Genomic DNA, 27303 nt, shown 5'->3' with positions numbered 1-27303 from the left:
GCTAAAGAAACTTTATATACTGAGAGCTGCAAAAAGAAAACCAACCTCCTTTTTGCTCCTTTGGGAAGGAGACATATCAATCAAGTTCCTAAACCAGGTTCCAAATAAGAAACCTGGCTTCAAATATTTATCCAATGTGCACAGAGATAAATATACTTTACAATAAATATACTTTATTTTACAATTCCCATTGCCTTAAAAAAGCAAATAATATTTTACAGGATTCATCTCATCCCGGATATAGTCTTTTTGCACCGTTGCCTTCGGGCAAGAGATACAGAACAATTAAATCAAGAACGAATAGATTAAAAAAACAGTTTCTATCCAAGAGCTATAACCATCTTAAATGCTGTAACTAAATAATATGATCTTAGGGAGTTGTGATGGGTGTGTATGTATGTGTGTATGTGTGTGTGGCTGTAATTGTGTATTTGTTTTGTTTTTATGGGATGGCATTCAATTTCGTTGTACTCTACTATGTACAATGACAATAAAGTATCCAATATCTATCTATCTATCTATCTATCTATCTATCTATCTATCTATCTATCTATCTATCTATCTAATTTGTGCTTCCTGTAAACATAAGCAGATTAAAACACAGCATTCCTACAAAATTCACATTACTCTGAATATTTCAGTGTGGTTCTCCAACCCAAAACTGTGCAGCTATTAGTGAAAATAAAGTGAAAACAAAGCTACATTATGTTATGGGAAATTGCTTGCAAAAATGCACATATTTTGCAAAGTTGTTCACAAATATGCATGTGTTATACAACTGGCATTGGTTTTATTAATTCACATCACAAATTTTGGACTATGGGTCTTTGGCGACTGTCAATTTCATGCATTTTAATGGCAGGCGTGCCTATTCTTTAACCATTACTTGAGGCATCCAAGCAAAGCTTTACTTAATGCCCTGGGTAAGGTGGAATATTTGTAGCACACTTTTCTTTTTTTGCTTTAAAAATGGGAATGTAAGAACACAAATATTCTGATTTGAATAAGCTATAAAAATTAAGATATGATGATTTGGACTGCAGGTGTTCAAGGGTTTTGCAAACTGTCCTTCTTGAAAAACACTTTTCATTAAGTGAAAATATCTAAACAGAGTTCAAATGATCTATTATCTATCATCTATCTATCTATATATCTATCATCTGTCTGTCTGTCTATCTATCTATTTATGTAATGTATCATCTATCTATCTGTTGGGCGTTATTTTAATTCTTACACAAATACTGAGGCACATGGTCGCTCGGTACCGTATATGTAAATGTCTGGCTCATGTAAGCCTATGCAGAACATTTATTCTTAACAATGATAGAATGCACAGGTGGATAATACTTTTCATTTTATATATCTTTATTATTTGCAAAGGGAATATTTGCATTGTACTTTTGTCCTCTCAGGCTTTGTGGTTTACACTTTTTATTCTTTGTTTTCTCTTTTTTTGTTATCTTTGCACTTTTTTTGTTAATCAATAGCATATATATATATATATATATATATATATATATATATATATATATATAAATAACAGCATGTTCTAAAATATACATTTACACAAGCTGTATTAGATATAACAAACTATGAATATTTAAATGATTTTTCTGAAAACTATTGAAGACATTTTTGTTTTTACAAGTTTTTCTGCCTGGGTGAAAGCATCTCCCTGCCTTAGGGGTTATTCTGTATTGTTTTTAAACTTAACTTTATTTTGTGTACTGTTTTTTTTTATTTAAAAAACTACTTTTACTTGTTTTTATGTAAATCACATAAAACGCCAGCTGTTTCTTGAGGTTTTCATGAACATAAGCAACTGATGTGAGAAGAAAGATCCCATTAAAAAGGCAAAAAATTGTACATACTATGCAGAGGGAGCAGAATCATCGCTGCAAAGTGCAAGAGCATCTCGTAGGCTCCTTCAGCTTCTGAACTGTGAAGCAGATCTGGTCGGGTTCCTGGTTCCTGGTGCTTCTAATGCCTTTTTCATTTCCTGCTTACTTCCAAAAGGGACAGAGGCGCTACAGAAGCTTCATTTCAAAAACACACACAAGCAGAGGTTGCTTATAAAGGCAGGAGCAACTCCCACCAGCTGCTTTCCTTTGCAAGTTTCTGGGACTCAGAGCCACAGCAAATGCCATGCAGGAATCAATCGAAACCAGATCCCTTCCCAACTCATTGTGAAAATATGGCGATCAGCCGCTAACAAACTGGCATCCCCAAACAACTGACAGGCCATCTTCCCTCCAGAGGCACCCAAATTCTGAAGCCAGCAGGGTGACTTGACTGACTGCTGAATAAACTTGAAGCAGAACACACACAAATACCCGGAAAGGAGCAGAGAAGCAAGAGATTTGGAAAACCAGCTAAAACTGTGCTGGAATAAGGTTGGTGATCTGTTGACCAGCAAAGGATTCAAAGGTGAATTAGTGTGACAGCCCCCATCACTGACTTTTCTCTGTGGTGCCCATCAAGATATTTCAACACCCACATGGAAGTGGTTTCTCTGCAAGAAGCCAGCGCCACATTAGATATATTTTCCCCCCACTAAAGCTGCTGCACATTCGATGTGGGCTTTGGGCTTCTGGCTGCTGCCATGCCGCTGACCGCGTACCTCTTTTTATTCTCTGCAGGTAAAATTTCTTCTGATGCTTTTACCTGACTCTTAACTCTTGGGATGCTTCCAGACAAACCCTGTTTGTTGAGCATTCATCCTGATTTGCTTGCACAAAAGGGAGTTTAGGCCACGTTGTCTACTTCTTGTATTTCAGCTCTGATTTGTCTGCAATATCACTCCGAGCAATAGTTTCCCTACACTTCTCAAGTGCTTCTTCCCATCACTTTCCTTACTGTAATTATTTTATGGGGTGGCTTGTTTTTTTGGGGGGGGGGGTGTTGTGCAAGAATACAAACTCTGCTCTAATTGTAACCTAGATTTTACCAGGATGGGACTGAATCTCACCCACAAATCAAACGACAGTCTGGAATCAGTCTGAGCACCTGAGAAACTTGGTGGGTTGAATATTTATGAGTTCTGAAACTTTCTGCAGTTCAGGCAAAATACTTTCCACCTTCTCCTTCAGCTTGTGTCTTATTTCCAGGGCTTCTGTTGCAGGACAGTGTAAGGATTCTCAAACAGCCTGATGTCTCCTTCAATGTCTTCTTGCAGGAGAAGCCAGAGCGAGAAACGGCAACCATTAATGGTCCCTGTGGTCTTTCTCCTCCACAGTGTTTCCAGCCCACTTCCAGCTCCTGCATCCGACCCGGCGGTTCCAGTTTGTGGATATTGGGGTGAAGGCACAGATCTCGTGCACTTCTGTAGAAGATATTGACAACAATGCATTAATTTTCAGCTGGTACAAAAGAAGAGAACACGGAATGCCGATTTTAATCAAGAGTTGCCGTGAAAAAAAATCCAGAGACAGATTTGCTTGCAAAGTTAATCCTAACCGTCGAAACGCCGTACTGGAGATCCTTAATGTGCAGAGGTCTGATTCTGGCCTATATCTCTGTGCCCAAAGAAATCCTCGTGGCTTGCATTTCAGCAATGCAACATCTTCACTGATTGTTGGAGGTAAGAGATCAGGGCTGACTGAGCTTTGCTGCTGTGTGTTAAAGGCACCAGGGTCTGAATTCAGGCAAAGTCAAATAAGGGCCAGTTCTCAGGATCATCCCATATACTGCAGGCAATACCCTTGTCGGATTTTAGCTCCTGCTTTGATGTAAGGAGGTGGCATCGCCCCCCTGCCAGGCAGCAATCACATTTGGGTGGATCTATAGCTTATTGAGTTCAGTAAGTTGATGTTGCCCTCCAGAGCAAGCAAGTTTTGAAATGTTCTTCCACTCAAGGAAACTTTTCCCATGTTGCTTTGTGGGCTAAGACGTTCCTAGGCATGCCCCCCCCCCCCGTGCACTGTAAAACATCCCAGGCTGCAGGGTTTCCGATGCGCATTCCGTATGAACCAACTACCCCAGAATACACCCCAGAGTCTTATCTCCAAATGAGCACTGCATGGGAAGTGTGTTTTTGGTGACTGTGATCTGTATTTTAAGGACATTGATCTGGAGTTCCTAAGCATCTTTTCTGAGAAATCTCACACAAACTTCCCTTGAAACCCCCCACCATTTCCTGGCAAAAAGCCCAACACCAGGATGAAATTCTGAAGCCTTTGTTATCCATAGGTGGTCCTCCTTGCTGTATTCTCTTGCAGTGCCGGATTTATAAGCTAAACAAGCCATAGCTTAGGGCCCCACTCTCTTGCCCCCCCCCCCAAAAAAAAATTAAAGGAAAAAAACACCTGGATGTACATATCCAAAATATAAGATAAAAAGCAAATAAAACCGATCATACAGCAACAGTGTTTTGTGTTGTGTAGGATCCTATGATGTAAGTCATGGGCCCCGCCTGCTAGCCTGCTCCCTAAAATATCACTGGTTTGCCCATTTCTATATACAGACAGTGGTACCTTGGTTCTCAAACTTAACCCATTCCAGAAGTCTGTTCCAAAACCAAAGCGTTGACAAAGGACAGCTGGACATATAAAGGGGCCCATTACCTTCGGTAGCTTAGGGCCTCCTCAAACCTAAATCCAGCCCTGTTCTCTTGCTTTGTTTTCCTCATCAGACAGTTATACTCCAAGCACCCAGGTGATGCTTTTGCAGCCCTCTAACCAAGACCCAGCTTCCCAGTTCAAGAACCAACTTGTTTGTGTGGTCCATGGCGTGTCTAATTTAGTTCAAGTGTCCTGGGACGTCTCGGGAGGTCTCCAGCAAGAGGACCAGACCTTTTTGGTGAAAAACAGCCGTGGGTCGTTAACCTTCATCCGTGTCCTTCACCTCCCCACGGAATCACAATACATTGGGAGAACCATCACCTGTGAAGTCAAGTTCAACTCTTCCAGCACCAGCGTGAAGAAAACTGCTGCGTTCAACGCAGGTGAGTAATTCTGCAAGCCACTGACTTTGCTACCATAAGACATAGGAACAGAGGATCTTGCCTTGTTCTGAATCAGACCCTTGGGTCCACCTAGCTCAGCTAAGGAGTGGGAGAAGGAGACGTCTGAAGGGGGAAATGTGATTTCAAAGACTCATAGAGTCAGAAGGGACCCTGTGGATCATCTAGCCCAACCCTCTGCCAAGCAGGAATATTTTGCTGTCTCATACGGGGACCGAACCCGCAAACGTGGCTTTATCAGCACCACGCTCTAGCCAGCTGAGCTACGATCTTAGTGGCAGAATGGGGTGAGAAGGGGAAGCTGTAGGGAGTTAATATGTGGGGTGGGGTGGGGGACTGGCAAGCAGGACAAACAAGGGTGCAGCCCCTAGTAGTACAATATAAATAAATATAGAAAATGGCATCATACCACAGCTGTGTCAAACACCACCAGTGCCCAGGCTGCAGAAAAATATTCAAGTATCAGTCACTATCTGCGAGGCTGGTGGTGTAATTCAGAAGTGAAACAAGGAGATAGACTGTTAAGACTTCTCTGTCCAGAGAAGGAAGTCCTAAGAGAACTAATCTGATGTTTCTTATCTTTGTAAAATTTCCCCTGTAGATGCAAAAATTCCTCAGTGCCACTTCAGATATACATGGGTCCTGGATACATTGGCATTGCTGCTGCTTCCTCTAAACTTCCTTTGGATTCGATTTTACCCTTCCGACTCCCAAATGGCATCGGGAATCACATCCGAGGAATAACTTAAAGGAGGACAACATGTCGCTTTATGCAGAAGGAAATCCGCAGGATTATTAGGGGGTTTATATATAATATCTTAGGGGGTGGGCAGAAGTTAGAACACCGTATAACTGAATATATTTACACATTGTCTGTCTCTCCATTGCACTGCAAAGTGCAGTGCTGGAAGTTTAAGCAAACAAATAAATGTCATTTTCACATGCTGCAGGACAGGTATGGAATTATTCCCCCTTTCAGGAATTTTATTTGTGTGTGTCCAGGGTTGCAGCAAGAGGGGATTAGCACTGCAAGGGTTCTTCAGGTGCTTTACCTCAGGGTGGTGTTATAGCAATTCTAAGGTCTTATACTGTATATTTAAATAAATGTTCATAAATGTACAAGGCAAACACATACCTAAGTATATAAACCACGTGTCTGTGGTTTCTGCTGTAGACCACCTTCTTCTGTGATGTATGTACGTATGATGTTTTGGAGGGTGGTCTTGGGCTAAAGGGTGGGCATTTTCAAAAGTCTATATAAGGGCTTGCACACCATTGTTCAGGGTTCTCCTCCCTCCTGCATGTGGTGAGTGGGGACCCTGTTGCAACAGCTCCTTGAATAAAGATCAGGCTTACTAGCCGCTTTGCTTCTCAATATTCTCTGGTTGGCCTCTGTTATTTTCTCCTACCGATAGAGAACCTCCTTAAGGACTCTATATGGGCTCTTGGATACCCCATATAGGAGCAGTTTTTTCTTATAACAGTGGGGAACCCCTATCACCTGAGGGCCACATTTCCTCTGAGCAACCTTCCCGGGGCCACATGCCAGTGGTAGGAGGAGCCAGAGGAAAAGAAGGTGGAGCAATACAATGGAAATGTTACCTTTGAATGGTAGGCTGGTTTCTGCACGCACTCTTGCCTGCCTCTCTTTTCTACCATCCAGGCAAGCAAGAGGCACTGTCAGGCTTCAAGGACACATCCTGGGACGGGCAAAATTCCTCAAGGAGGGTGTGAGGCGGGGCCAGTGAGGAACATGGCCCGGAGGAGAGGATTGTGGCCTAGGGAGAGTCTCAGGGGCCAGACAGGGATGCACAGTTGGCCCTGGGTCCTGAGGCTCCCCCCCCCATGATTTTGCTGAAGAGGAATCCTCAAATGCTCTTTGCATTTCAGTTTCTGTTGAAAACTACGTTTTCATAATAAAATAAAGAATTTTATTATTCATTTATTTTACTTTATTATATTTTTATATATTATTATAATTCCCTCCAACGAACCCAAGGTGGTGTGCCTGTCAGGGATGCTTTTGCTGTGATTCCTACATTGCGGGGGGGGGGGGGGTCCTTTTTGAACCCTGCGGCTCTAGGATTCTATCAACATCCCAATTTGTGCTTCGCCGTGCAATTCACCCGCTATGCCTTTAAACCTTGCCTCGCTCATTTATCACTCTGATTTCAGCAATCAAAAGTCTGGCAGTAAACTGAGACCCGAGTTTGAGTCCTTCCTCCAGAAGTTTAGGCCAAGACAGCCTCATCCTTCGGGCCTTTCTCCTCAATCCAGTGGCCCTGCTGGGTTGTGGACTCTCGGCAAATGCCCGACCATGGCCATCCTCGCTGCTGGAACTATTGCGTGTCGAGGTACCAAGACTTCCCACCAAATAACTCACACTTCACACAGAAATGAAGTTTAAGGTTTTGGGCATTAATTTTGGCCACAACTTTATTTAAATACAACTGATGTGAGTGGTTGCTTAGGCATTGGTTCCCATGCCATCTGTCCCCCGCCGGGGACAGATCTGACTCCCCTAGTGTACTGGGGAAGTCAGGATAGGTAAGCACCCTCTGAGAGAGGCACCACGCCCTTGACCTCTCCCCCAGATGCTCCCCGAGGCTCATACCCCTACCAGGGGTACGGACAAACATGTAGAGCCCCAGGATTCCTTTATCGGAGTACCCCTAAAGGCAGCAGCAATTTTGAGGGGCAGGCCCAGCCAAATCTGTACCCCTCCACCATCTAATTTGAACCAATGCCTAACTGCCAAACTTACAAGTTGTGACATTTTGCTATGTAGTAGGCAAAAACCACAAGGCACCAGCCAATCAGCCAAGTGGCAAAATTCCTACTAGGCCCCCGCATCAATACGGACGACCCCATGACAGGCACAGCAATGTCATGCGCAAACAAAAACCCCTAAATATAGGGAGGGAGGGCGGGAGATCCGTTGCAAGCACCAAAAGTGAAACCGCAAGCTGCTTGCCCAGTACATATAGGCTGTGCCTGTTAATTAAATAATTGCAACATAACATTCTCCCCAGCAACAATACCCTCAGTGGCCATCCAAACTGACCGGCCAAACAAACCAGGGAACGTCTTGTTAACCCTTCCGCAACCCATGCTCTCCTTAAAGGGAGAACCTGCTCTCCCAGATTTGGCCATACGAATCGTCAGGGCAGAGCAGTTCCCAGGCAGAGAGGACCAGAAGGAGGCAAATGCAAACTGACAACAGTTTTCTACGTCTCAGCAGCCTGTGACCAAGATGAGCAAGCAAGAGATGTTATCACTTGCAGGCAGCAGGATCGGAAGAAGCCACATTCATTGCCTTAGCGCATGCCAGAGGGTGAAGGAGCCCAAGGCTGTTTGACCACATTTGTTACGGTCAGGGTTGAAACACTGTTGGTGGTCTTTGGGTCTGAGCCAGTCTTGCTGCACTTGGGACTCTTTTGCCCACAGGAAAGGGTGTGGAGTCGGAAGCCCCCAGCGCTGTCTGTGCAGCTAAATTCTTCCCTGGCTTAGGCTCACAAGAAGCTGCCTTAGAACATTGAGCTCAGCATTCTCAACAACACTGACTGGCAGCAGCTCCCCAGGCTTTCCTTTTTTCCTAATTATTTCATTTTCAAAATTTAATAATCACAATAATTCATAAATTCAATACTTTTTCAATACTTTTTCAATCCGTATTCCAATCTTCCCCCCATAATTTCTTGCATCTCATTATACCTCAAAACTCATTGTTCTCCCTTTTATTTGTCTTAATTTCCAATTATATAACTGCATGAATGTTATATCAAACCTGCTAACGTTTTAATGTATTTACAGTGGTCTTTTAAATAGTCTATAAATTTCTTCCAATCCTACTCAAACTTTTTCTCATCCTGATCTCTGATCCATAGCTGCCAAGTTTTCCCTTTTCTCGCGAGGAAGCCTATTCAGCATAAGGGGAAATCCCTTTAAAAAAGGGATAACTTGGCAGCTATGCTCTGATCGTCGCAGTCATCTTTGCCATTTTGGCTTAGTCCATCCAGCAACCCAAGGTCTCAGGCACCCTGGGACCTTCTTTGTGCAAGGCAGGTGTCCTGTCAATCATCTACGGCTCTTCCCTTAATAACAAACTAAGATTCCAGCCCTCATGGGTCTGAACAAATGGCTGATTTAGATAGGAGCAGAGAAGGATACTTTCTACGAGTCAGGCCATTGAGGTCCATCTAGCTCAGCACTGTCTTCAGAGAATTTCAAAGTTGGAAGGGACCGCCAACGGTCATCTAATCTAACCCTCTGCAGTGCAGCAATTTGTCCCTGCCTCCTCTTTTCAGGCAGGACAGGTGTTCCTAGGATGCTCCTAAGGCACAAAGGCAAGAGCCCTCCAATGTCTGACCCCAGCAGATGAGATTTAGGGGTATACTGCCCCTGCACAGAGAGGCTCCACAGCTACTGCAACCAATAGCAGCTATTAAAGGTCCTCTCGGAATCCGTGGTTTCTTCTGGCTCCTGCTAAGGTTGGTTCCAGTAGGCACTTTGGAAAGCAGTTCCTGCATGCTGGCAGCTCTTCCATGCTTCAGGCGGAAGTCTTTTTCAGTCCTAAATGGAGATTTCTGGCGATAAACCTGGACTATCCTCATGCAAAGGCAGATGCTCTTCCACTGAGTCACAGCCTTCCTGACAGAGCCAGGACTCCTGTCTTGCTCTAGGGAAAAGGCAGCTCTACACACAGAGAGAAGGAACTTGGGCCATTTTGAGATGCTTAAAAATTAGGATCTAGACCAGGCATCCCCAAACTGCGGACCTCCAGATGTTTTGGCCTACAACTCCCATGATCCCTAGCTAACAGGAGCAGTGGTCAGGGATGATGGGAATTGTAGTCCAAAACATCTGGAGGGCCGAAGTTTGGGGATGACATAAGCAATATAGATAATAGGGGAAAAAATATTTAATACAAGCATCTATGTTCAGCAAGTTAAACGATATCAAAGTTGGCTTGGACTAGGTGGCCCTTTGCAACAGTGCAATTCTACGAAAGTCTTAATTTTGCTTTTCTTTCTTCACCACCAGACTTTATCGCTCCAGTTTGATCCGGACTTCATTTGTTGCAACGTAGCTCTGCATACTCTGTCTGGAAGGGGAGGGAAGCAGAGCAGTTATAGGCCTCTCACAATCAAATGAACTTTTGTAAAATCAAATGAACTTTTGTTGCTTTTACTAGAATGTTTATCTCTTTTGCATGAGTGGGTGTTGGGGGGGGGGGAATGGTAATTTTTGAAAAGAAAAGGGAAAAAAAACTTTTTAGTTACCTTGGGTAGTTTCCACTAGAAAGTTACTTCCAGAGAAGGATATATTCAAAGTAGAACATTACAGCCTAGTAAAAGTGTTTATGGCCACTGGCGGACTATAAGCATTTTTGCCAGCTCACCTGTCCGTCCCGTCCCCCCCAACTTTGGTATTGGTTGAATATCAAAGGCCTGGCTAATAATAAGGATGATTAAGACAATAATTTGTATCCAAGTGAATTCTACTCCAAGTAGTCTGAACCACCACCACCCTTAATTACTACCCACCATCAATGAACATTTCCTGGGCAGCTTGCAAACCACATTTAAACTCTCTTTCAGTTGAGGAAAGTTTCAATGCCTAGTCACCTGGATAAGATTCCGCCTCACCATAGGCGATCATTCACAAGCCTTTTCACACCCAAAATTCAAATGCAACCCACACTTCTGTACTACCTAGGGTTGCCATATTTCAGAAATCTGGACAGAGGAGTTGTTCACTTCTTCTTCTTTTTTTGCAAAATAAAAAACAGAGGTTTTAGAGCTATCCCCCCCCCCCAAATTGCCAAAATTGCCGCTACCAGTATGCTCTCTCTGTGTGTCTGCCTATCTGCCTCCTGAGTTCCTGGGTTGTCCAAAATTTGGACTGATTCCTTCCAAACCCTCCTGCAAAATACAGTAACACACATATTTCTGAAATTTCAGTATACAAAGCCAGAGTTTACCTGTGGGATCTCGCTCATGGGTATTTGATTTCCTGGTTTCTCTGCATTCCCTGTGAGGAAAGAAAAAAAAGAAGGGACGTTTTATCGGTCTACTCAGAAGCAAGTCCCATCGACTTCCGTGGGACTTGCTCCTAGCTCCCAGTCTGCCTCACACACTTCATGGCCCCTTGAATAACGACCACAGTTTACCTTACAAAAGGATTACCTGTGTGAAGAAGTTTTCTGAAGAACAGGGCCGAGAGTGGGATCAGGAGGATGGTGGCGACAACGCAGGGCACCCCAAAATATAGTATGGAGAAGCAGTTCTCTGTCAATGAGAAGGAGAGGGAAACGGGGGTCAACAACTAGACTGGCCATTGGCAAAGAACGGTGTTAAGCAAAGACTCTCGATTTCATAGAATCATAGAACTGCAGAGCTGGAAGGGACCCCAGGGGTCATCTAGTCCAACCCCCTGCAAGGCAGGAATCTCAACTAAAGCATCCAAAACAATGTCCTCTTAGCTACCTAGAAGCAACAAGACTGGGGTGCTGCCTGTCCTCGGATAACCAGAAGAAACATTAGGAAACCGGGGCTGCCATCCACCTGGATTTTCCCAGACAATTTTGGGGCCTTCCTAAACAACTTTCAGGGTGCCCTGGTTTTGTTACTTTTCAAAATATGTCAACCCTGTAAGCAGATGTCTCCTCTCTGTTTCCTGAGCAGACTCGTGTGGCGGAATAGTGCCTGATGATGATTCCGGTTCATCATGGGTTAACCTATCACTCCCATGATAGGCAGGTGTTCCCTGGGAGGCGGAGCTAGACAGCGTTCTAAATGGAGGGGGAACAACCGTTGAAAGGCAGTTGGGGGTTGGCAGTTGGGGGAGTGGGGGGTTAGAGAGGGAGGAGGAGGAGGTTAGGTTTGGGTGGATGGGAAGAAAGGTTATACTGTAACTGTTATTATCAAGATGCAGGGGATGTGTTAACAAGTCTGTATTATATGAAAAGAAGATATGCACTTTTAAGAACCAGAGAAATTCATGTTTTCAAGTTAAATAATAAAGTTAAATGTGCCTAAACGCTCGTGGACTCGGGCAGTGTCTCAGTACCTTCAGAGGTGTGACTAAGAGGCGAGAACGAAAGCTTTCCTGTGGAAGAGGAAACTGTTTGCTTTTCCTCCTGTCATACAAAGGGCTGGTTAGTGAAGCCAAGGGAGGCAAATTGTAGCAGTAGGGATCCACGGGAGGGAGACTCCACTGGCCACTGGTGGCAATAGGTTTCGAACACAGAGCCCTGAGGTACCCTGGAGACAAGTCCAATTTGGACACTGGAGGTTTATTTCCATTTGTATGGAAGCACAGGGAGAGCCTCTGTTGTTGAAGCAGTGAGGGGTGGGAAACGGGGAATCCCTCATGAATCACCACCAAAATGATTCATCTGTGCTGCTCAGAAAATTGAGACAACCCTGTTATGTTAAGGGTGGAGAGGCAAAGGTTCCTCACACCTGGATGAAAGAGGTGTGGTGGGATGTAGCCTCCTGTACAAAAGTCAGGGTCATATCTGTTCCCTGCTTCTTCTTCTCTTTGCTTTCGTCTGACACTCTTTCCTGCCCCGTTGAAGAGCTTATTCAATGCAAATCTACCTGGGCTGGTTGACACTGTGTTTATAACTGCTGGAGAACCAACATTTCTCTTCTCTGAACAGGTATAAGGCACCTGTGTTGGAGTAATCAGCTTCACACTCCAGATACTGAAGTCTCCATTTCCGTTTGCCATGGTAATGTAATTCTGGTCCTGAGATGTTTCCCCATTCGTATCCCAGGTGTTAAAATCCCCCTTGGGGTCAGCATTAAAGAAGACACAGGGAAGGGGGACTGCATGGTTCAACTGAGCCTGCTCTGAGGAGGATGGCATGACGACAAAAAGACTTCTCAAAGCACCTAAAAGAACGTTGAGAAAGTTTGTGTTACGCCACAATCTCTGAATGGCCAGAGATTTCAGGCATTCCAGGCACTCAGCAACACACAGCTCTATGGTCTTAACCCCTTCACATACTAACTAGAAAGAATATGCACTAAACCGGTGCGGCGCAGCTCAGGAGCTCACTTCCGCAGCGCTGGTGGGGCTTCCTATCGGCTGCAGGAAGCTCCTGCAGCCAACTGGAAGCTGCAGACACCTCCTTCGCGCCAGAAACAGTGTCTGCGCATGTGTGCGCACATGCAGACACCTCCTCCGTGCAGAAAACACATGTGCGCGATCCGACCCATAGAGAGATCTCTGGGGGAGTGAAGCGGCCCAGGCTGCTTAAGCCTTGCCAACCCCTGACCTAGATAAAGGGACTGGTTTGGCAAACTTATGCATTCTACGCCTATAGATATGGGATTCCAGGGCATCATTCAGACTGACCCCACCGAACAATAGCCACCAAACAGTGGGTTAGATTTTCTCCCCGCCTCGTCTCTTGAGCTCAGCACAGGGAAGCGACATCTCAAAGAGGAAACTGAACTGCAAACCACAGAAGATGCTTGCAGATATTATATATGCTGAACCATTTACAGAAAGAGAAAACCTGAACCAAGCTGGCTTATCTCTCTCACTGGAGGTCAGTCAAGGAAATGGATGGTTTCAGGGAGAGCCAATGATTCATCCAGCTCAGGAGGGTCAACACTGGCTGAAAGAAGCTCTCCAGTGTTTAGGCCGGGAGTCTTTTTCCAAAGTTTTCCTGGAGGTGCCTTCAGGGATGGGACCTGAGGCCTTCTGCTTGCAGGTGCTCGATTACTGATCCCTAGGCAGAACATACATTCAATAAATGCTGATATTTCCCGCCTAAATCTTCAAAGGCACTCACCTGAGATGACCAGCCTAGTCCCTCTCATGAGCCAGAGTCGTTCCTTTGCACATCGCTGATCCTCAGATCGTGCCCTTGGCTTGAGTACCTGCCCTGTACCTGTTTTGCGTATCGTGAACTCTGGTAAATCCTGCAGATTTTTGCCTTCTTCCTCCTTGTACCATAAGAAAGTTTCATTCGGAATGGTGCAGGGGATGTCAGCCGTGTCTCCAGGAAATGCCGAGATCAGGGCCAGCAGAATCTCCCTGTGACCGAGCTGCTATAAAACGGAAGCAAAAGAACATGTGGTGAGCTGGTAGGAAAATGAGCAAAGGGGAAAGATTCATACATGTCAGACTGTGAATTTATCCACAGTCCTTCTTGGAACCAGCATTGGTATTATTAATTTACCTCACAAATTATGGACCATGGGTCTTTGGCGACGGTCCGTTTTATGCATTTTAACAGCAGGCATGCTTATTCTATAACCCATTACTTGAGCCACCCAAACAAAGCTTTACTTAATGCTCTAGCTAAGGTGGAATATTTGTAGCACACTTTTCTTTTTTTGCTTTAAAAATAGGAATGTAAGAACACGAATATTCGGATTTGAATAAGCTATAAAAAAGTGAGCTATAAATGCAGCTGCATTTTACAAGACGGACTTATACTCTTTATTTTTTTAAAAGACATCCTACGGTTTCATCCCATCTCATTGGGTGCATTTTCTTGCACCAGTGTAAATGAAGAAAATGAGAAAGTGAGCAACCAATGCTGTTTGGTTTTATTTTCATTCGTTTTAACTTAATTTTTACTGGAGACCGTTTTGCTCCAACCTTATGCGAGATAGAATGATGAAAGACCTACCTCCGTGGGGCTGCTCTGAGGCAGGTGGAGGTTTAAGGCAGGCATCCCCAAACTTCGGCCCTCCAGATGTTTTGGACTACAATTCCCATCTTCCCCGACCACTGGTCCTGTTAGCTAGGGATCATGGGAGTTGTAGGCCAAAACATCTGGAGAGCCGCAATTTGGGGATGCCTGGTTTAAGGCGTTGCCACCGAAGCTTACAAAATGTTTTCACCGTATAGCTTTACCAAACAAAAGCAGTACAGTGGTACCTCTACTTACGAATTTAATGCGTTCCAAACGCATATTTGTAAGTAGAAAAAATTAGTAAGTCAAATCCCATAGGAATGCATTGGGAGAAAAAAATCGTAAGTAGAAAATAATCCTATCTAAAAATTCGTAAGTAGAAAAAATCCTATCTAAATCGCATCCAAGATGGCGGACGGAGCTCAATTCGTAAGTAGAAACATTCGTAAGTAGAGGTACCACTGTAATTCGTATTCCCCTCACAAGTACATGTACATCGTCTAACTTGCCTAAAGTCCAGCTGAATTTCCTCAGAACATAGTTCTAAAAATGAGTGTCCTTCGAACACGGCATTTTAGACACTATTCATCAATCAGCTTTCCTTGCTTCAACTGCAAAATCTCAGACCAAAAGGATCCAAAATCAGCAACTGCAACCAAGCAAGATATTTACAATAATATCTAAGGGTTGTAATTTCCATGATCACTGAATTTGATGGACCAAAATTTGCTGCATCCAGTGTTCTTTCTATCAAGCAAGTGTGTTTAGGGTTTTCAGCCTAAAATCCAAAACCAATATAAGGATACAATCTGCTGAGATGATGTTTTGTAGCTTTCAAAGATGCCTACTGCAAAGTGGTGAATGGAGAAACAAAACTGATGCATTCAATGCTGATTTATTTATTTTATGAACTGTCACCTGGAGGAAACTTGACAAAAAAAAACCTCAACTCAGATATCTTTTAGGCGTAGTTATTTTACTTGACATGATGCAATCGTTTTCTCCCTTGCAGACATCCTGACTGTATTTTGCTTTGTAGCTGATGAGCAATACCCATTATTTGTTCAGCTAGGTAGCCGTGTTGGTCTGATGCAGTCAAAATAAACAAAGAAATTAAAAAATTGTTCAGTAGCACCTTGGAGACCAACTAAGTTTGTTCTGGGTATAAGCTTTCTCGTGTGCATGTATCTGAAGAAGTGTGCATGCAAACGAAAGCTTATACCAGGCATCCCCAAACTGCGGCCCTCCAGATGTTTTGGCCTACAACTCCCATGATCCCTAGCTAACAGGACCAGTGGTCAGGGATGATGGGAATTGTAGTCCAAAACATCTGGAGGGCCGAAGTTTGGGGATGCCTGGCTTATACCCAGAACAAACTTAGGTAAAGGTAAAGGGACCCCTGACCATTAGGTCCAGTCTTGACCAACTCTGGGGTTGCAGCGCTCATCTCGCGTTATTGGCTGAGGGAGCCGGTGTACAGCTTCCAGGTCATGTGACCAGCATGACAAAGCCGCTTCTGGCAAACCAGAGCAGCACACGGAAACACCGTTTGCCTTCCTGCCGGAGCGGTACCTATTTATCTACTTCCACTTTGACATGCTTTCAAACTGCTAGGTTGGCAGGAGCAGGGACTGAGCAACGGGAACTCACCCCATCGCAGGGATTTGAACCGCCGACCTTCTGATCAGCAAGCCCTAGGCTCTGTGGTTTAACCCACAGCGCCACCCGCGTCCCTAAACAAACTTAGTTGGTCTCCAAGTTACTACTGGACAATTTTTTAATTTCTCCATTATTTGCTGTTTGCATTGTTTCATGTTATTCTTAATAAAAATAATATCATACCGTAGATAATAAAGATACGTACTTGGCAAATAAAATAGAATGATCCCAACGAAGTGAGGGAAAGACATCTTCTGGTCCTCTTCAGGTGCTAAACTTGAAAGCAGGCCTGCTGAGCAATGGCTCCCTCCTCCATCCAAGTGCTGCGTGTGACGTACGCCTCTCAATTTCCTGCCAATTTCTGTGGGTTAGAAAGTCAAAGGTTGGGAAACGAAAGCCGCCTCTGACTTGCATGGGGCCTGTAGGGCAGTCTTCAGCACCTTTGCTTTTAAGCCACAGAAGCAGGGAGGTTTTGAAAAAGGAGGAGAATGAATGAGGCTGCGCCAGACCCCTCACTTATTTCACCTGCAACTTCTGGGGGATTGTGAGGAGTGCAGCAAATATGCTTTCAGCATGCAGGGAGATGAGCTCAATAAAGAGTACCACATAATTGTTCAAGTGATGCATAAATTTTATGAAAGAAAATTGGGGGGGGGGGAGAGACACCCACAAGCCATAGGAATACTATTTAATAATTTTGATCTGCACAGGCATATTTAAAGCATAAACTTCCCAAGGTGGTTTACATACACAAACATACACCAAATGTGATAAATGAAGGGGTAAACAAGCCAAATTTTCTGAGATGAAACAGACATTTTTGTTGTTGTTTAGTCGTTTAGTCAAACAGAAGGGGAAGAAATGGAGGCAGTGAGAGATTTTACTTTCTTGGACTCCGTGATCACTGCAGATGGTGACAGCAGTCATGAAATTAAAAGACGCCTGCTTCTTGGGAGAAAAGCAATGACAAACCTAGACAGCATCTTAAAAAGCAGAGATAACACCTTGCTGACAAAGGTCCATATAGTTAAAGCTATGGTTTTCCCAGTAGTGATGTATGGAAGTGAGAGTTGGACCATAAAGTAGGCTGATCGCCAAATAATTGATGCTTTTGAATTATGGTGCTGGAGGAGACTCTTGAGAGTCCCATATGATGAAATATAAAACAGATTTAAACCAATGCATGGGGCAGTTCATAACATCCATCAAAAGTGATTTGATTCATCCTCAACACGCCAATAATGAATGAACAAATTGGTACCCAGGAATGCCTAACTGTGCTTCAAGGCAGCCAGAAGCTGCTCCTTGTGGTTAGTTCCTCACCACGTCTAATGTCAGGGCTGGGCACAGAAGACCTATTGTTCCTTCAGATGCCTATTGTTGCCTCACCAGGCTCCTTCAGGAGGAAAATATCTTCATCTTCATTATCATCCAAGTTGAAACTTGTAGCACGATAAGGTACTATAAGAATCCCCAAGACAGAAGCAGAAATAAGCAAAGGCCTACCTGCAATTCGGCCTCATTATATTTCATGTACAAATCAAAACAACACACTTCAAAGGTACAGACCTCATGATAAATATTCAGTGACGAGATTTAATTTCTGTATCAACAATGCTCGCAAGAGTCTTTTGATTTCCCTTTGGCTATCTCCATACGATACCTAAAAAAAAAAAGCAGAAACAGAAAAACATGCTTATGAATAATAGAATGATAGACTTCTGGAGTTGGGATCCCAGTGGTCATCTAGCCCAACCCCCCTGCAATGCAGGAATCACAGCGAAGCTAATGAGGTTAATGTAATGTTATAATACTCCCAAGAACTGTTCCACATTTCCTTTCCCATTCCTTATTTGTATTCTTTCTTTTAGAAAGGCTTTCTATGATCTGTGCATCTAAATAATAAAATAATAATTAAAAAACTTTCATGGCCTTGCTAGTGCTTAAGAGGTCTCAAATACTGAGAAGTACATTTGGGGGCTGCCCAGGACTGATTCTTCCCCAGTCGGCTTCCTCAATGGTACCCATCAAGATATTGCAACGCCCACAAGGAGGTGGCTCCTCTGCAAGAAGCTGGCAGAAAGTTAGACCTTTCCACTGTGGGTTTTGAGCTTCTGGCTGCTGCGTCTTTCAACAATGCTGTGGGCCGCGTACATGGTTCTGTCCTCCACAGGTAACATTTCTTCTGCTCCTTTTACCCAACTCTTAACACTTAAAGCATAAGAAAGTAAGCGGGTTGTATATTTATGTTCTCAGAGAGTTCCTCCACACTCAGTTCAGGCAAAATACTTTCCACCTTCTCCTTCAGCATGTGTCTTATTTCCAGGGCTTCTGTTGCAGGACAGTGTAGGGATTCTCAAACAGCCTGATGTCTCCTTCAGTGTCTTCTTGCAGGAAAAGCCAGAGCGGGAAACGGCAACCATTAATGGTCCCTGTGGTCTTTCTCCTCCACAGTGTTTCCAGCCCACTTACAGCTCCTGCACCCGACCCGGCGGTTCCAGTTTGTGGATATTGGGGTGACGGCACAGATCTCGTGCACTTCTGTAGAAGATATTGACAACCATGCAGCATTATTCAGCTGGTACAAAAGAAGAGAACACGGAATGCCGATTTTAATCAAGAGTTGCCGTGATAAAAAACGCAAAGACAGATTTGCTTGCAAAGTTAGTCCTAACCATCGAAACGCCGTACTGGAGATCCTTAATGTGCAGAGTTCTGATTCTGGCCTATATCTCTGTGCCCAAAAAAATCCTCATGGCTTGCATTTCAGCAATGCAACATCTTCACTGATTGTTGGAGGTAAGAGATCAGGGCTGACTGAGCTTTGTTGCTGTGTGTTAAAGGCACCAGGGTCTGAATTCAGGCAAAGTCAAATAAGGGCCAGTTCTCAGGATCATCCCATATATTGCAGGCAATACGCTTGCCGAATTTTAGCTCCTGCTTTGATGTAAGGAGGTGGCATCGCCCCCCTGCCAGGCTGCAATCACATTGGGTGGATCGATAGTTTATTGAGTTCAGGAAGTTGATGTTGCCCTCCAGAGCAAGCAAGTTTTGAAATGTTCTTCCTCTCAAGGAAACTTTTCCCATGTTGCCTTGTGGCAAATAAAGCAAATAAAACCGATCATACAGCAACAGTGTTTTGTGTTGCGTAGGATCCTATGATGTAAGTCATGGGCCCCGCCAGCTAGCCTGCTCCCTAAAATATCACTGGTTTGCTCATTTCTATATACAGAAAGTGGTACCTTGGTTCTCAGATTTAATCCATTCCCGAAGTCTGTTCCAAAACCAAAGCGTTGACAAAGGACAGCGGCACATATAAAGGGCACCATTACCTTCAGTAGCTTAGGGCCTCCTCAAACCTAAATCCAGCCCTGTTCTCTTGCTTTGTTTTCCTCATCAGACAGTTATACTCCGAGCACCCGAGTGATGCTTTTGCAGCCCTCTAAGCAAGACCCAGCTTCCCAGTTCAAGAACCAACTTGTTTGTGTGGTCCATGGCATGTCCAACTTAGTCCAAGTGTCCTGGGACGTCTCGGGAGGTCTCCAGCAAGAGGACCAGACCTTTTTGGTGAAAAACAGCCGTGGGTCGTTAACCTTCGTCCGTGTCCTTCACCTCCCCACGGAATCACAATACATTGGGAGAACCATCACCTGTGAAGTCAAGTTCAACTCTTCCAGCACCAGTGTGAAAAAAACTGCTGCGTTCAACGCAGGTGAGTGAATCTTTTCATCCTGCCATAAGAATATCAGCTGGCCTTTTTCACCAACGTCGCTTATGGAAGGTCTTCTTTCCATCGTCAATTTTAACTGGGGGAAAAACAACAACCCTACATTGATAATACCGCTGACTGCCCTGTTCTGCTTTAAGCGATGCCCAGAGTTTTACACAGATTGCTCAAGTACTCAAAGGCTCTTGAAGACCCATGCCCCAAAACACTTTCCTGACTGGTTAGTAATACACTGGGCTAGAGTCTGTGTGATTAGTGCTTGTATTTTTGTTGCTATTTTATTTCGCATATATTGTATTTTATTGCAGGACAATCTGAATTCCAAAAGATTCAAATTGTACGTGTCAAACTGTACATGCCAAAAAACCACCTGAAGGAAGCTCCGTGGACAATAGTTTGGTTGCTCCTGCATTAGTGAAAAGCAACATCCAGACTGAGTTATGTTAGGAGAAATTTGCTTTAAAGCAGTGCTGAATACTCATATGGGCTTTAAAGGAAAAAAATAATTGCAATCTGATGTGGAAATGTGGAGAACTGAACTTAAAAGACTGAAATTGCCATATTGTCAGTTGGGAGTTGTCACAATGCCTGTGCTCTCTGTTATAAGAATTCTAAGGTATCAAATACAGAATAAACATTCACAAATGCACACATATCTAAATATTTGAACCATGTGTCTGAAATATTACAGGAGAGCAATCCTGAGGCCATTTTGACTCTCCCAGTGACTTCAAATATTCCTCTGCAGGAAGGGAAGCAAATAGGGAAACCTCCCCATTGTCTTTTTGCTTGCAATTCCTGTCTTAAGGGCATATTTGTGTATGAATAGAGTGAGCCTGTGACCTGAATTCAGGAACTAACGTATTTACCGTCACAAAAGAATGGCCAGGCTACCCAGGCAATGCAATCAGTGACCATTATCACGTATCCTGGCAGACAGGATTTCTGCTGTAGACCGCTTCCTTCTGTGATGCACGTATGATGTTTTAGGGGTGGTGGTCTTGGGCTACAGGGTGGGCAATTTTAAAAGTCTATATAAGGGCTTCCACACCATTGTTCAGGGTTCTCCTCCCTCCTGCATGTGGTGAGTGGGGACCCTGTTGCAATAGTTCCTTGAATAAAGATCAGGCTTACTAGCTGCTTTGCTTCTCAATATACTCTGGTTGGCCTCTGTTATTTTCTCCTACCGATAGGGAACCTTGGAAGGACGCTATACGGGCTCTGGAATACCCCATAAGGGGAAAGGAGGCAGCCGGAGGCAGCATGCCTCTGAATAACACCAGTTGCTGGGAATCACAAGTAGGGCAAGTGCTCTTGTGCTTGGGTTCTGCTTTTGGACTTCCATCAAGGATCTAGTTGGCCACTTTGAGAACAGGAGGCTGGACTAGGTGGGCCTGATTCTGCTCCGAGGCTATTCTTAGGTTCTTAGGGTGCCTCCAGGTCCAGGGGCAGTCTATCTGGATTCCAAGGTTCTTAGGGGCATTTGGCCACTGTGGGAACAGAATGATGGACTACGCTGAGCCACTGGCCTGCTGGATCAGGCCAGGCTTTCCATATGTCCTTCTCTACTCTTTTGCCAACAACAGCCGTTTCTGAGTAAGCAAATCTTCTCTCTCTCTCTCTCTCTCTCTCTCTCTCTCTCTCTCTCTCTCTCTCTCCTTTTTAAAGCTTCCTTGACAGATGGTGACGAAAAGTGCCTAACCCACAAAGTGTCCTTGGCGATCGTAGGAGGATTGGCATCCCTGCTAATCATCTTCCTGAGTTTCCTTTGGGTCCGATTTGGCCTTTCCAGGCTAGGTAATATGGGGGAACGCACTCCGGGCCAGAGGGGGAATAATATGAACAACATCCCCTATTCAAGTAGGTAGCCAGGTTGGTCTGCCGTAGTCAAAATAAATTAAAACAATTCTTTAAAAAGACTCTTCTTAAAAACCTAAAAACTCTCTTAAAAGAATCAACTCTTCAAAAAAGTTATATGATCTAAGAAAGTCTTTAAAAGAATCCTTCTAAAAGAATTTAAAAATTATAAAGTCGCACCTTAGAGACCAACTGAGTTGTTTTCGGTATAAGCCTTTGTTCGTGTGCATGCACACTTCTTCAGATACTCTGAAAACATATCCCCTGTGTCAGTTTCTCCTTATGCAGAGGGTAAAAATAAATTTCTTCGCCTGAAGTGGGCAAGGCAGCCTGTGATTCCCCCTGAATTATTTTATATTTTAGTTAGCAAGATTTGTACATATTGCTTAATGAGCAAAAAAGGGTTTTACACAAACGTTAAAAACAAGTAGACATACAAATTGAACAAAAAAAAATACAGTATAGGCAGAATCAGCCGTTTTCCTCATCACAAAACATTGGACCAAGTCCTACTCAGAGTAGTCCCATTGAAATCAACAAACCTGATAGAAAAATGCATATATCGGTGATAGAAAACATACAGAGATGCATTAGGATGGGGAGATTCCTTGCAAAGACGTAAAAGGGGCGCCCCCCAAAGTGTTTACTAGGGGAAATTTGCACTAAAATGCTGATGAATCTTCATGGGTTTTTTTAATACATAATTTTTTTAAAATGCCAATTGCTGCAGAAATGTGGAGAACTGACTTTAACATTGGAAAAATGAGGGACTTGGAGAGTGGAAATTTACAGATTTGCACATCAGGCTCAAATATGGGACGCAGAAGGACGTGGGCAGCCCTCTTATTTCTGGATTGTTGCTTTTCCTATGTGTCTTATTATTCTTTTCTTTTCTTTTTTGCTCCCCAAGGTTCCCACACCAAGATCTCCAAGCCTCCACCTTCAGGGACAACAGAGGTAGGAACTCTTTTAAATATATATACATATATAGGTTTTGAGATGCTCTAGATTTTAAGACGTACACAGTTTCAGGTGTGTGCAATCTGGGCACACATCTGATAGGAATGAGGTATAAAACCAGCTCAGTTTGCATGCTATCAAATCCACCTGTTTTGAATCCTTTGAAATGTTGCACTCATCCGAATTTTGCATTGCACTCCTCCATCCAAACAACAGTCACAAAAATGAATATATTAGAGAGAGGTGTGCCTAAAAATGAACAAATCTGTGAACGTAATGTACAAAAATACACTATATACTTGCAAAAAGCATGTGCACGAGTCTTGTCCGCATGAAGTCTGGATCCTTCTCAAATGGGATATAAAGGTGTTGAGTTTAAGCCATCAACCAACTAACAGTCCTCTCCTCCAAATTTCTTAAAAGGATGGGATTTGCTACGCCCAACTGGACTTTCAAGCAAAGACCCAAGATGAGAGGAAGAGAAGACTAGGAGTGCAAGGGAAGAAATCCAAAATTTTGAAGGACCTTTGAGAAGCATCGGTTGTTAGACTCCGGTTTGGAAGGTTTTAAAAAACTTTTTATTTAATGGATTTGTTGCCTCAATTGTGCAAAACGTTAGTTGCTAGACTCCGATTTGAGAATGCGGTGTTTTCTTTCCACCTTAATCGTGAAAGGCTACATTGCTTGCGACAAAAAGCATTTGTGGTCTCTAACTCTGAGCCACTTCTGCTGCGCGTTTGTGACTTATTCACACCAGATAAGGGAATTGTACATGTGGGGGCAGGGAGGTTGGTCAAGGCATTTCAACCATTCTGAGTCAGCGGGAGGTAAGACAAGTTTTGCATCAAACAAATAGCACAAGAGATGGAAGAGGAGAGTCGGGTTTGGTTAGATGGGGGAATCGCCAGCTTTCAGAATCTGACTGCTTACTCCCGATCAAGGTGGAACCCATTGTAGAGTTGCCAACTCCTCGCCGTGCAAGGCTCCTCTGCCTTAAGCAGCATAGCGAGAAGCAGAAATCCCATTGTGGATGCATTGCTGATGGATGCATCCAAGGTCAGCGTCTGCCTTCTCCTTGCCCTGGAGCCTTGCAAGGGAAATAGTTGATGTCCCTGGATGCAGGAGAAAATGTAGTCTTTAGCTGGCCTGGTGTAAAAGCGAGCAGGATTGGTGAGCATGCAGCAGACTGGCAAAAGAGGGGACTTCGGCATGTACAGCTGTACCTGCAACAGATGCTCATTCTGGCATCATCCTGACACATGCAATGGCATTTTTTTGAGGGTTGGTGGAAAGAGATCTGCCACTCCCCATGGCAAGCCCTGTAACCAAGTGGGTGGAAAACAATAAACCTTCCAAATTGCTCAGCAGTCTATTTCTTTACCAGTTTCGCAGTATTTATAGGCTGACCTTCACAGGGCAGCTCCTATCAAGAAATAAAATCGCTTAAAACAGATTGGAAAAATGAGAAACGGACAGAAATCAAAATGACTGATCAGGCCACCCCCAGTCAACAAGACAAGGGTGGTTCCCCCCCCCCCTGCATTCAACATTGCCTGCAGTTTTATAGATTGGAGGTTATTTGCTGCTTTTGGTATTCATCTTGATTGCCTGCTGATTATAACTTATTTTTTATTAAAGATTTTATATTACAAAGTAGACTAGTAAACAAAAGAATACATAACAGAACAATGCATAAAGTTATTATTCAATTCGAAAGTTCTATATATCGCAGAATATAAACCATGTTTTTATGTTACAAAAATAAACGTTTTTATAAACAATATTATATCCCTCGTTATTGGTCTTTGTCTTTTCGCACACATATATTAACTGGAACTCAGCTTCAAGTAGACGCCATTGCCATTCTAAGAGAACAAGGGAGAAGTTCGTGGTGAGCTCTGGCACCTCATTTTGTAGAAAAATAGCACTATTAATTACCATTATTATTACATTAATACCCCCTCTTTCCTTCAAGAGCTCCAAGGTGGTGTACACCATCGTTCTTCTCCCTCACAACAACCCTGTGAGGTAGGGCTAGATTGAGAGCAAGTGGCTGGCTCTCAAAATCACACCCAGTGAGCTTCATGGCCATGTGGGATGACTTGAACCCTGGTCTCTCCCAGATTAGGGAGCAGAGTAACATAAAAAGAGTGTGCTGGATCAGGCCAGTGGCCCATCTATTCCAGCATCTATTCCACCCAGGTGGCAGAGGTTTAGCTGAACTAACTGTCCTGCTGGCATCAACGTAAAGTCACCACCATGCTAGATCCTTTGGCTGGGCTTGTTCATGGAAGCACAGAGAAAAGAAAGCAGAAACACAGTGTTCTAGGTGGCTCTTTGTGATCCAGCTCTGGGCGACGCTGACCGCAGGGACGTCATGGGTCCCTGCTTACGAGCCTCGGTTAGAGGCGCCTTCGGTGTTGTTGTTGTTTTTTAAAAAAGCCAAGCGTCGGCTCGAGTCAATCTTTCTGCTCTTTTGGTTTTCTGCCCGTGTTGGTTTTGACACCCCCGAGCCAGTGTTCTTCACTTGCAAAAACAATAAAAACAGGAAGCTTCTGCAAAAGCTTTGGCCTGGCCCCTCTTTGTAGCTGCGACACTTCAGGTGTGAGAAGAATCGCCGCTCTCGCCTCGCGTCTGGCAGCCAGGCCTGGCAAGGCTCCTGATGGCCCGGCATTGTAAGCACAATGAGCAAATAAATTCAGCTGGGTGTCCTGAGAGAAAAGCTGAAAGGCAGAGCAGGGCAGGAAAGACCCCTGGGGGTTATGGATAAGAGGAAACTGCCCTTTTGGTTTCACTCTGGCTGGATCTAGACCAGGCTTCCTCAAACTCGGCCCTCCAGATGTTTTGAGACTACAATTCCCATCATCCCTGACCACTGGTCCTGCTAGCTAGGGATGATGGGAGTTGTAGTCCCAAAACATCTGGAGGGCCAAGTTTGAGGAAGCCTGATCTAGACACATCGAAGAAGCGATTAAGTTAAACGGGTTGCAGACTTCGTATGAGAAATCGGGTTGGCAAAAATGGGACTCCACAGTGCCATCTGGTGTCACAGTGTTATAATGCACTAGCTGGCCCTGCACACGTTGCTGTGTGTTAGTCTGTGAAATGGAGGGTAACAGCCCCCCCTCCAGATCCCCCTGAGCCTCAGAGTCCCCCTGAGTCGAGGCAAGATACTGTGGAGAGGGCAGGTTTCATCCCTGTGTCTTCCCCCACCCTGTTCTGACCCATTACGTATCCCTGCCCCCTATTCGTCCCCCCATCCCCACCCCAGGCAGGCCCCTACCTCCACTTGGCAATGTTGGGTCTTGTTGCTGGAAAAGGCCTGTTTTCAGTTGGTTTGGTCTTCAACACCTCTGCCGGATGGATGGATGTGAGTGGTGGATCTCGTGGTGGAGGCGGGGTTTGAGGGTGTGGTGTAGATTTCCCAGGAAGGGAGGGGGTATACTGTGGGAGGGAATCCACTTGAGGGCGCTGTTTTACTTTGTTGAAAAAGAGGTTTGTACCTGCAGAGGTGTGAGATTTGAGGGATTTTTTTTTCTAACAACGCTCGGGGAGTGGCCTGGATCGTTGTGTCAAAATTTCAGGATGATTGGTCAAGCGGTTATGGAGAAAAGTGGATCCCGCACTTTCACGATTTTTACATTTTTATATATATAGATAATTAGCTGACCCGGCCACGCGTTGCTGTGGTTCTTTCCTGTGATCCCTCCACCCTGTCCCGATCCATGACATATCCTGCCCCTCCTCCCTCCCTCCCGGTCCATCCCTGTGTTTCGGTAGGATACCCATCCCTCTGTTGTCCCTGGGGAGTGTTGGCCCCTCCCCCCGGTATCTTCCAACATTGGCCCCCACCCTTGGAGAAGGAACTGTCAGTTTCTGGGTTCCATTTCCCAGTATTTACTTTTGTCTGAGCCCTCTGTTGTCCCCTCCCCCCTGTATCTCCATACATTGGCCCCTGTGCACGCATCGTGAACATTTCTATATATTTATATTAAGGATCGGGGGTGATGATGCGCCCTGGGATCCAGAGAACTACTTTAAAAATCCCGACTTGGGGGGGGTGGTCAAATAGTGAAGCCCCACAGCCCCGTAAGCAACAGACAGACCCAGACAGAAGGAGGGGGGTCATATGGGCCACTTGGCGCGGGCCTCCGAATCCAAAGGGGGCCTCGGTCAGCATATTCACAATCAGTTAAATGAAAAAAGTAACAAAAGGGTTTAAAACAGGGCCAGCATTATCTGCCTGGCCCGGGCCTCTGTCTGGCCCTGCAAGGGCCTGGCAACAGAAGGCGCATTCTGAAGCACCTGAGTTGTTCAGTGCCATAAAAAACCCAGGAAGTGGCAAGGGGAGAGGTAGGGGATTGTAAATCGAGGGGGGGGGAATTGGCCACTGCAGATATCTGAGGACTTAAACTGGGGAGAGAAAGTGCATGGTTGTTTGTTTTAAAAAGATGCAAAGGCTTGCAATCAGTCGTAGTA

The 27303-nt window shown here is 44.5% G+C and overlaps 3 protein-coding genes across 4 annotated transcripts in view; 2 read left to right on the top strand and 1 right to left on the bottom strand.

Moving 5' to 3' along the window:
* LOC118076396 (uncharacterized) overlaps nt 1-27303 on the bottom strand; it is a 47405-nt gene that overhangs the window by 2253 nt on the left and 17849 nt on the right. The gene's annotated exons all lie outside the window — the stretch shown is intronic.
* On the top strand, nt 2580-6328 carry LOC118076539 (uncharacterized). The gene is made up of 4 exons (XM_035099377.2): nt 2580-2639; nt 3236-3580; nt 4631-4942; nt 5562-6328. The coding sequence occupies exons 1-4, from the start codon at nt 2603-2605 to the stop codon at nt 5702-5704; spliced, it is 837 nt and encodes a 278-aa protein (XP_034955268.2). The 5' UTR covers nt 2580-2602; the 3' UTR covers nt 5705-6328.
* On the top strand, nt 18435-21244 carry LOC118076265 (uncharacterized). The gene is made up of 4 exons (XM_035098898.2): nt 18435-18453; nt 18735-19079; nt 19681-19992; nt 21201-21244. Exons 1-4 carry the CDS (start codon nt 18435-18437, stop codon nt 21242-21244), a joined length of 720 nt encoding a protein of 239 aa, XP_034954789.2.

The sequence above is a fragment of the Zootoca vivipara genome, chromosome 17 (genome assembly GCF_963506605.1).
Source record: "Zootoca vivipara chromosome 17, rZooViv1.1, whole genome shotgun sequence".
NCBI lineage: Eukaryota > Metazoa > Chordata > Lepidosauria > Squamata > Lacertidae > Zootoca > Zootoca vivipara.
This window is presented reverse-complemented; position numbering and strand designations above follow the sequence as displayed.

Excerpts from the sequence above, each read along its gene's own strand:
- LOC118076539 (XM_035099377.2), top strand. The coding sequence starts at position 2,603 with ATGCCGCTGACCGCGTACCTCTTTTTATTCTCTGCAG. Across the intron at positions 2,640-3,235 it reads CCTCTTTTTATTCTCTGCAG|TGTTTCCAGCCCACTTCCAG; the intron begins GTAAAATTTCTT and ends TCTCCTCCACAG. Across the intron at positions 3,581-4,630 it reads ATCTTCACTGATTGTTGGAG|ACAGTTATACTCCAAGCACC; the intron begins GTAAGAGATCAG and ends TTTCCTCATCAG.
- LOC118076265 (XM_035098898.2), top strand. Across the intron at positions 19,080-19,680 it reads ATCTTCACTGATTGTTGGAG|ACAGTTATACTCCGAGCACC; the intron begins GTAAGAGATCAG and ends TTTCCTCATCAG. Across the intron at positions 19,993-21,200 it reads AACTGCTGCGTTCAACGCAG|GGAACCTTGGAAGGACGCTA; the intron begins GTGAGTGAATCT and ends TCCTACCGATAG.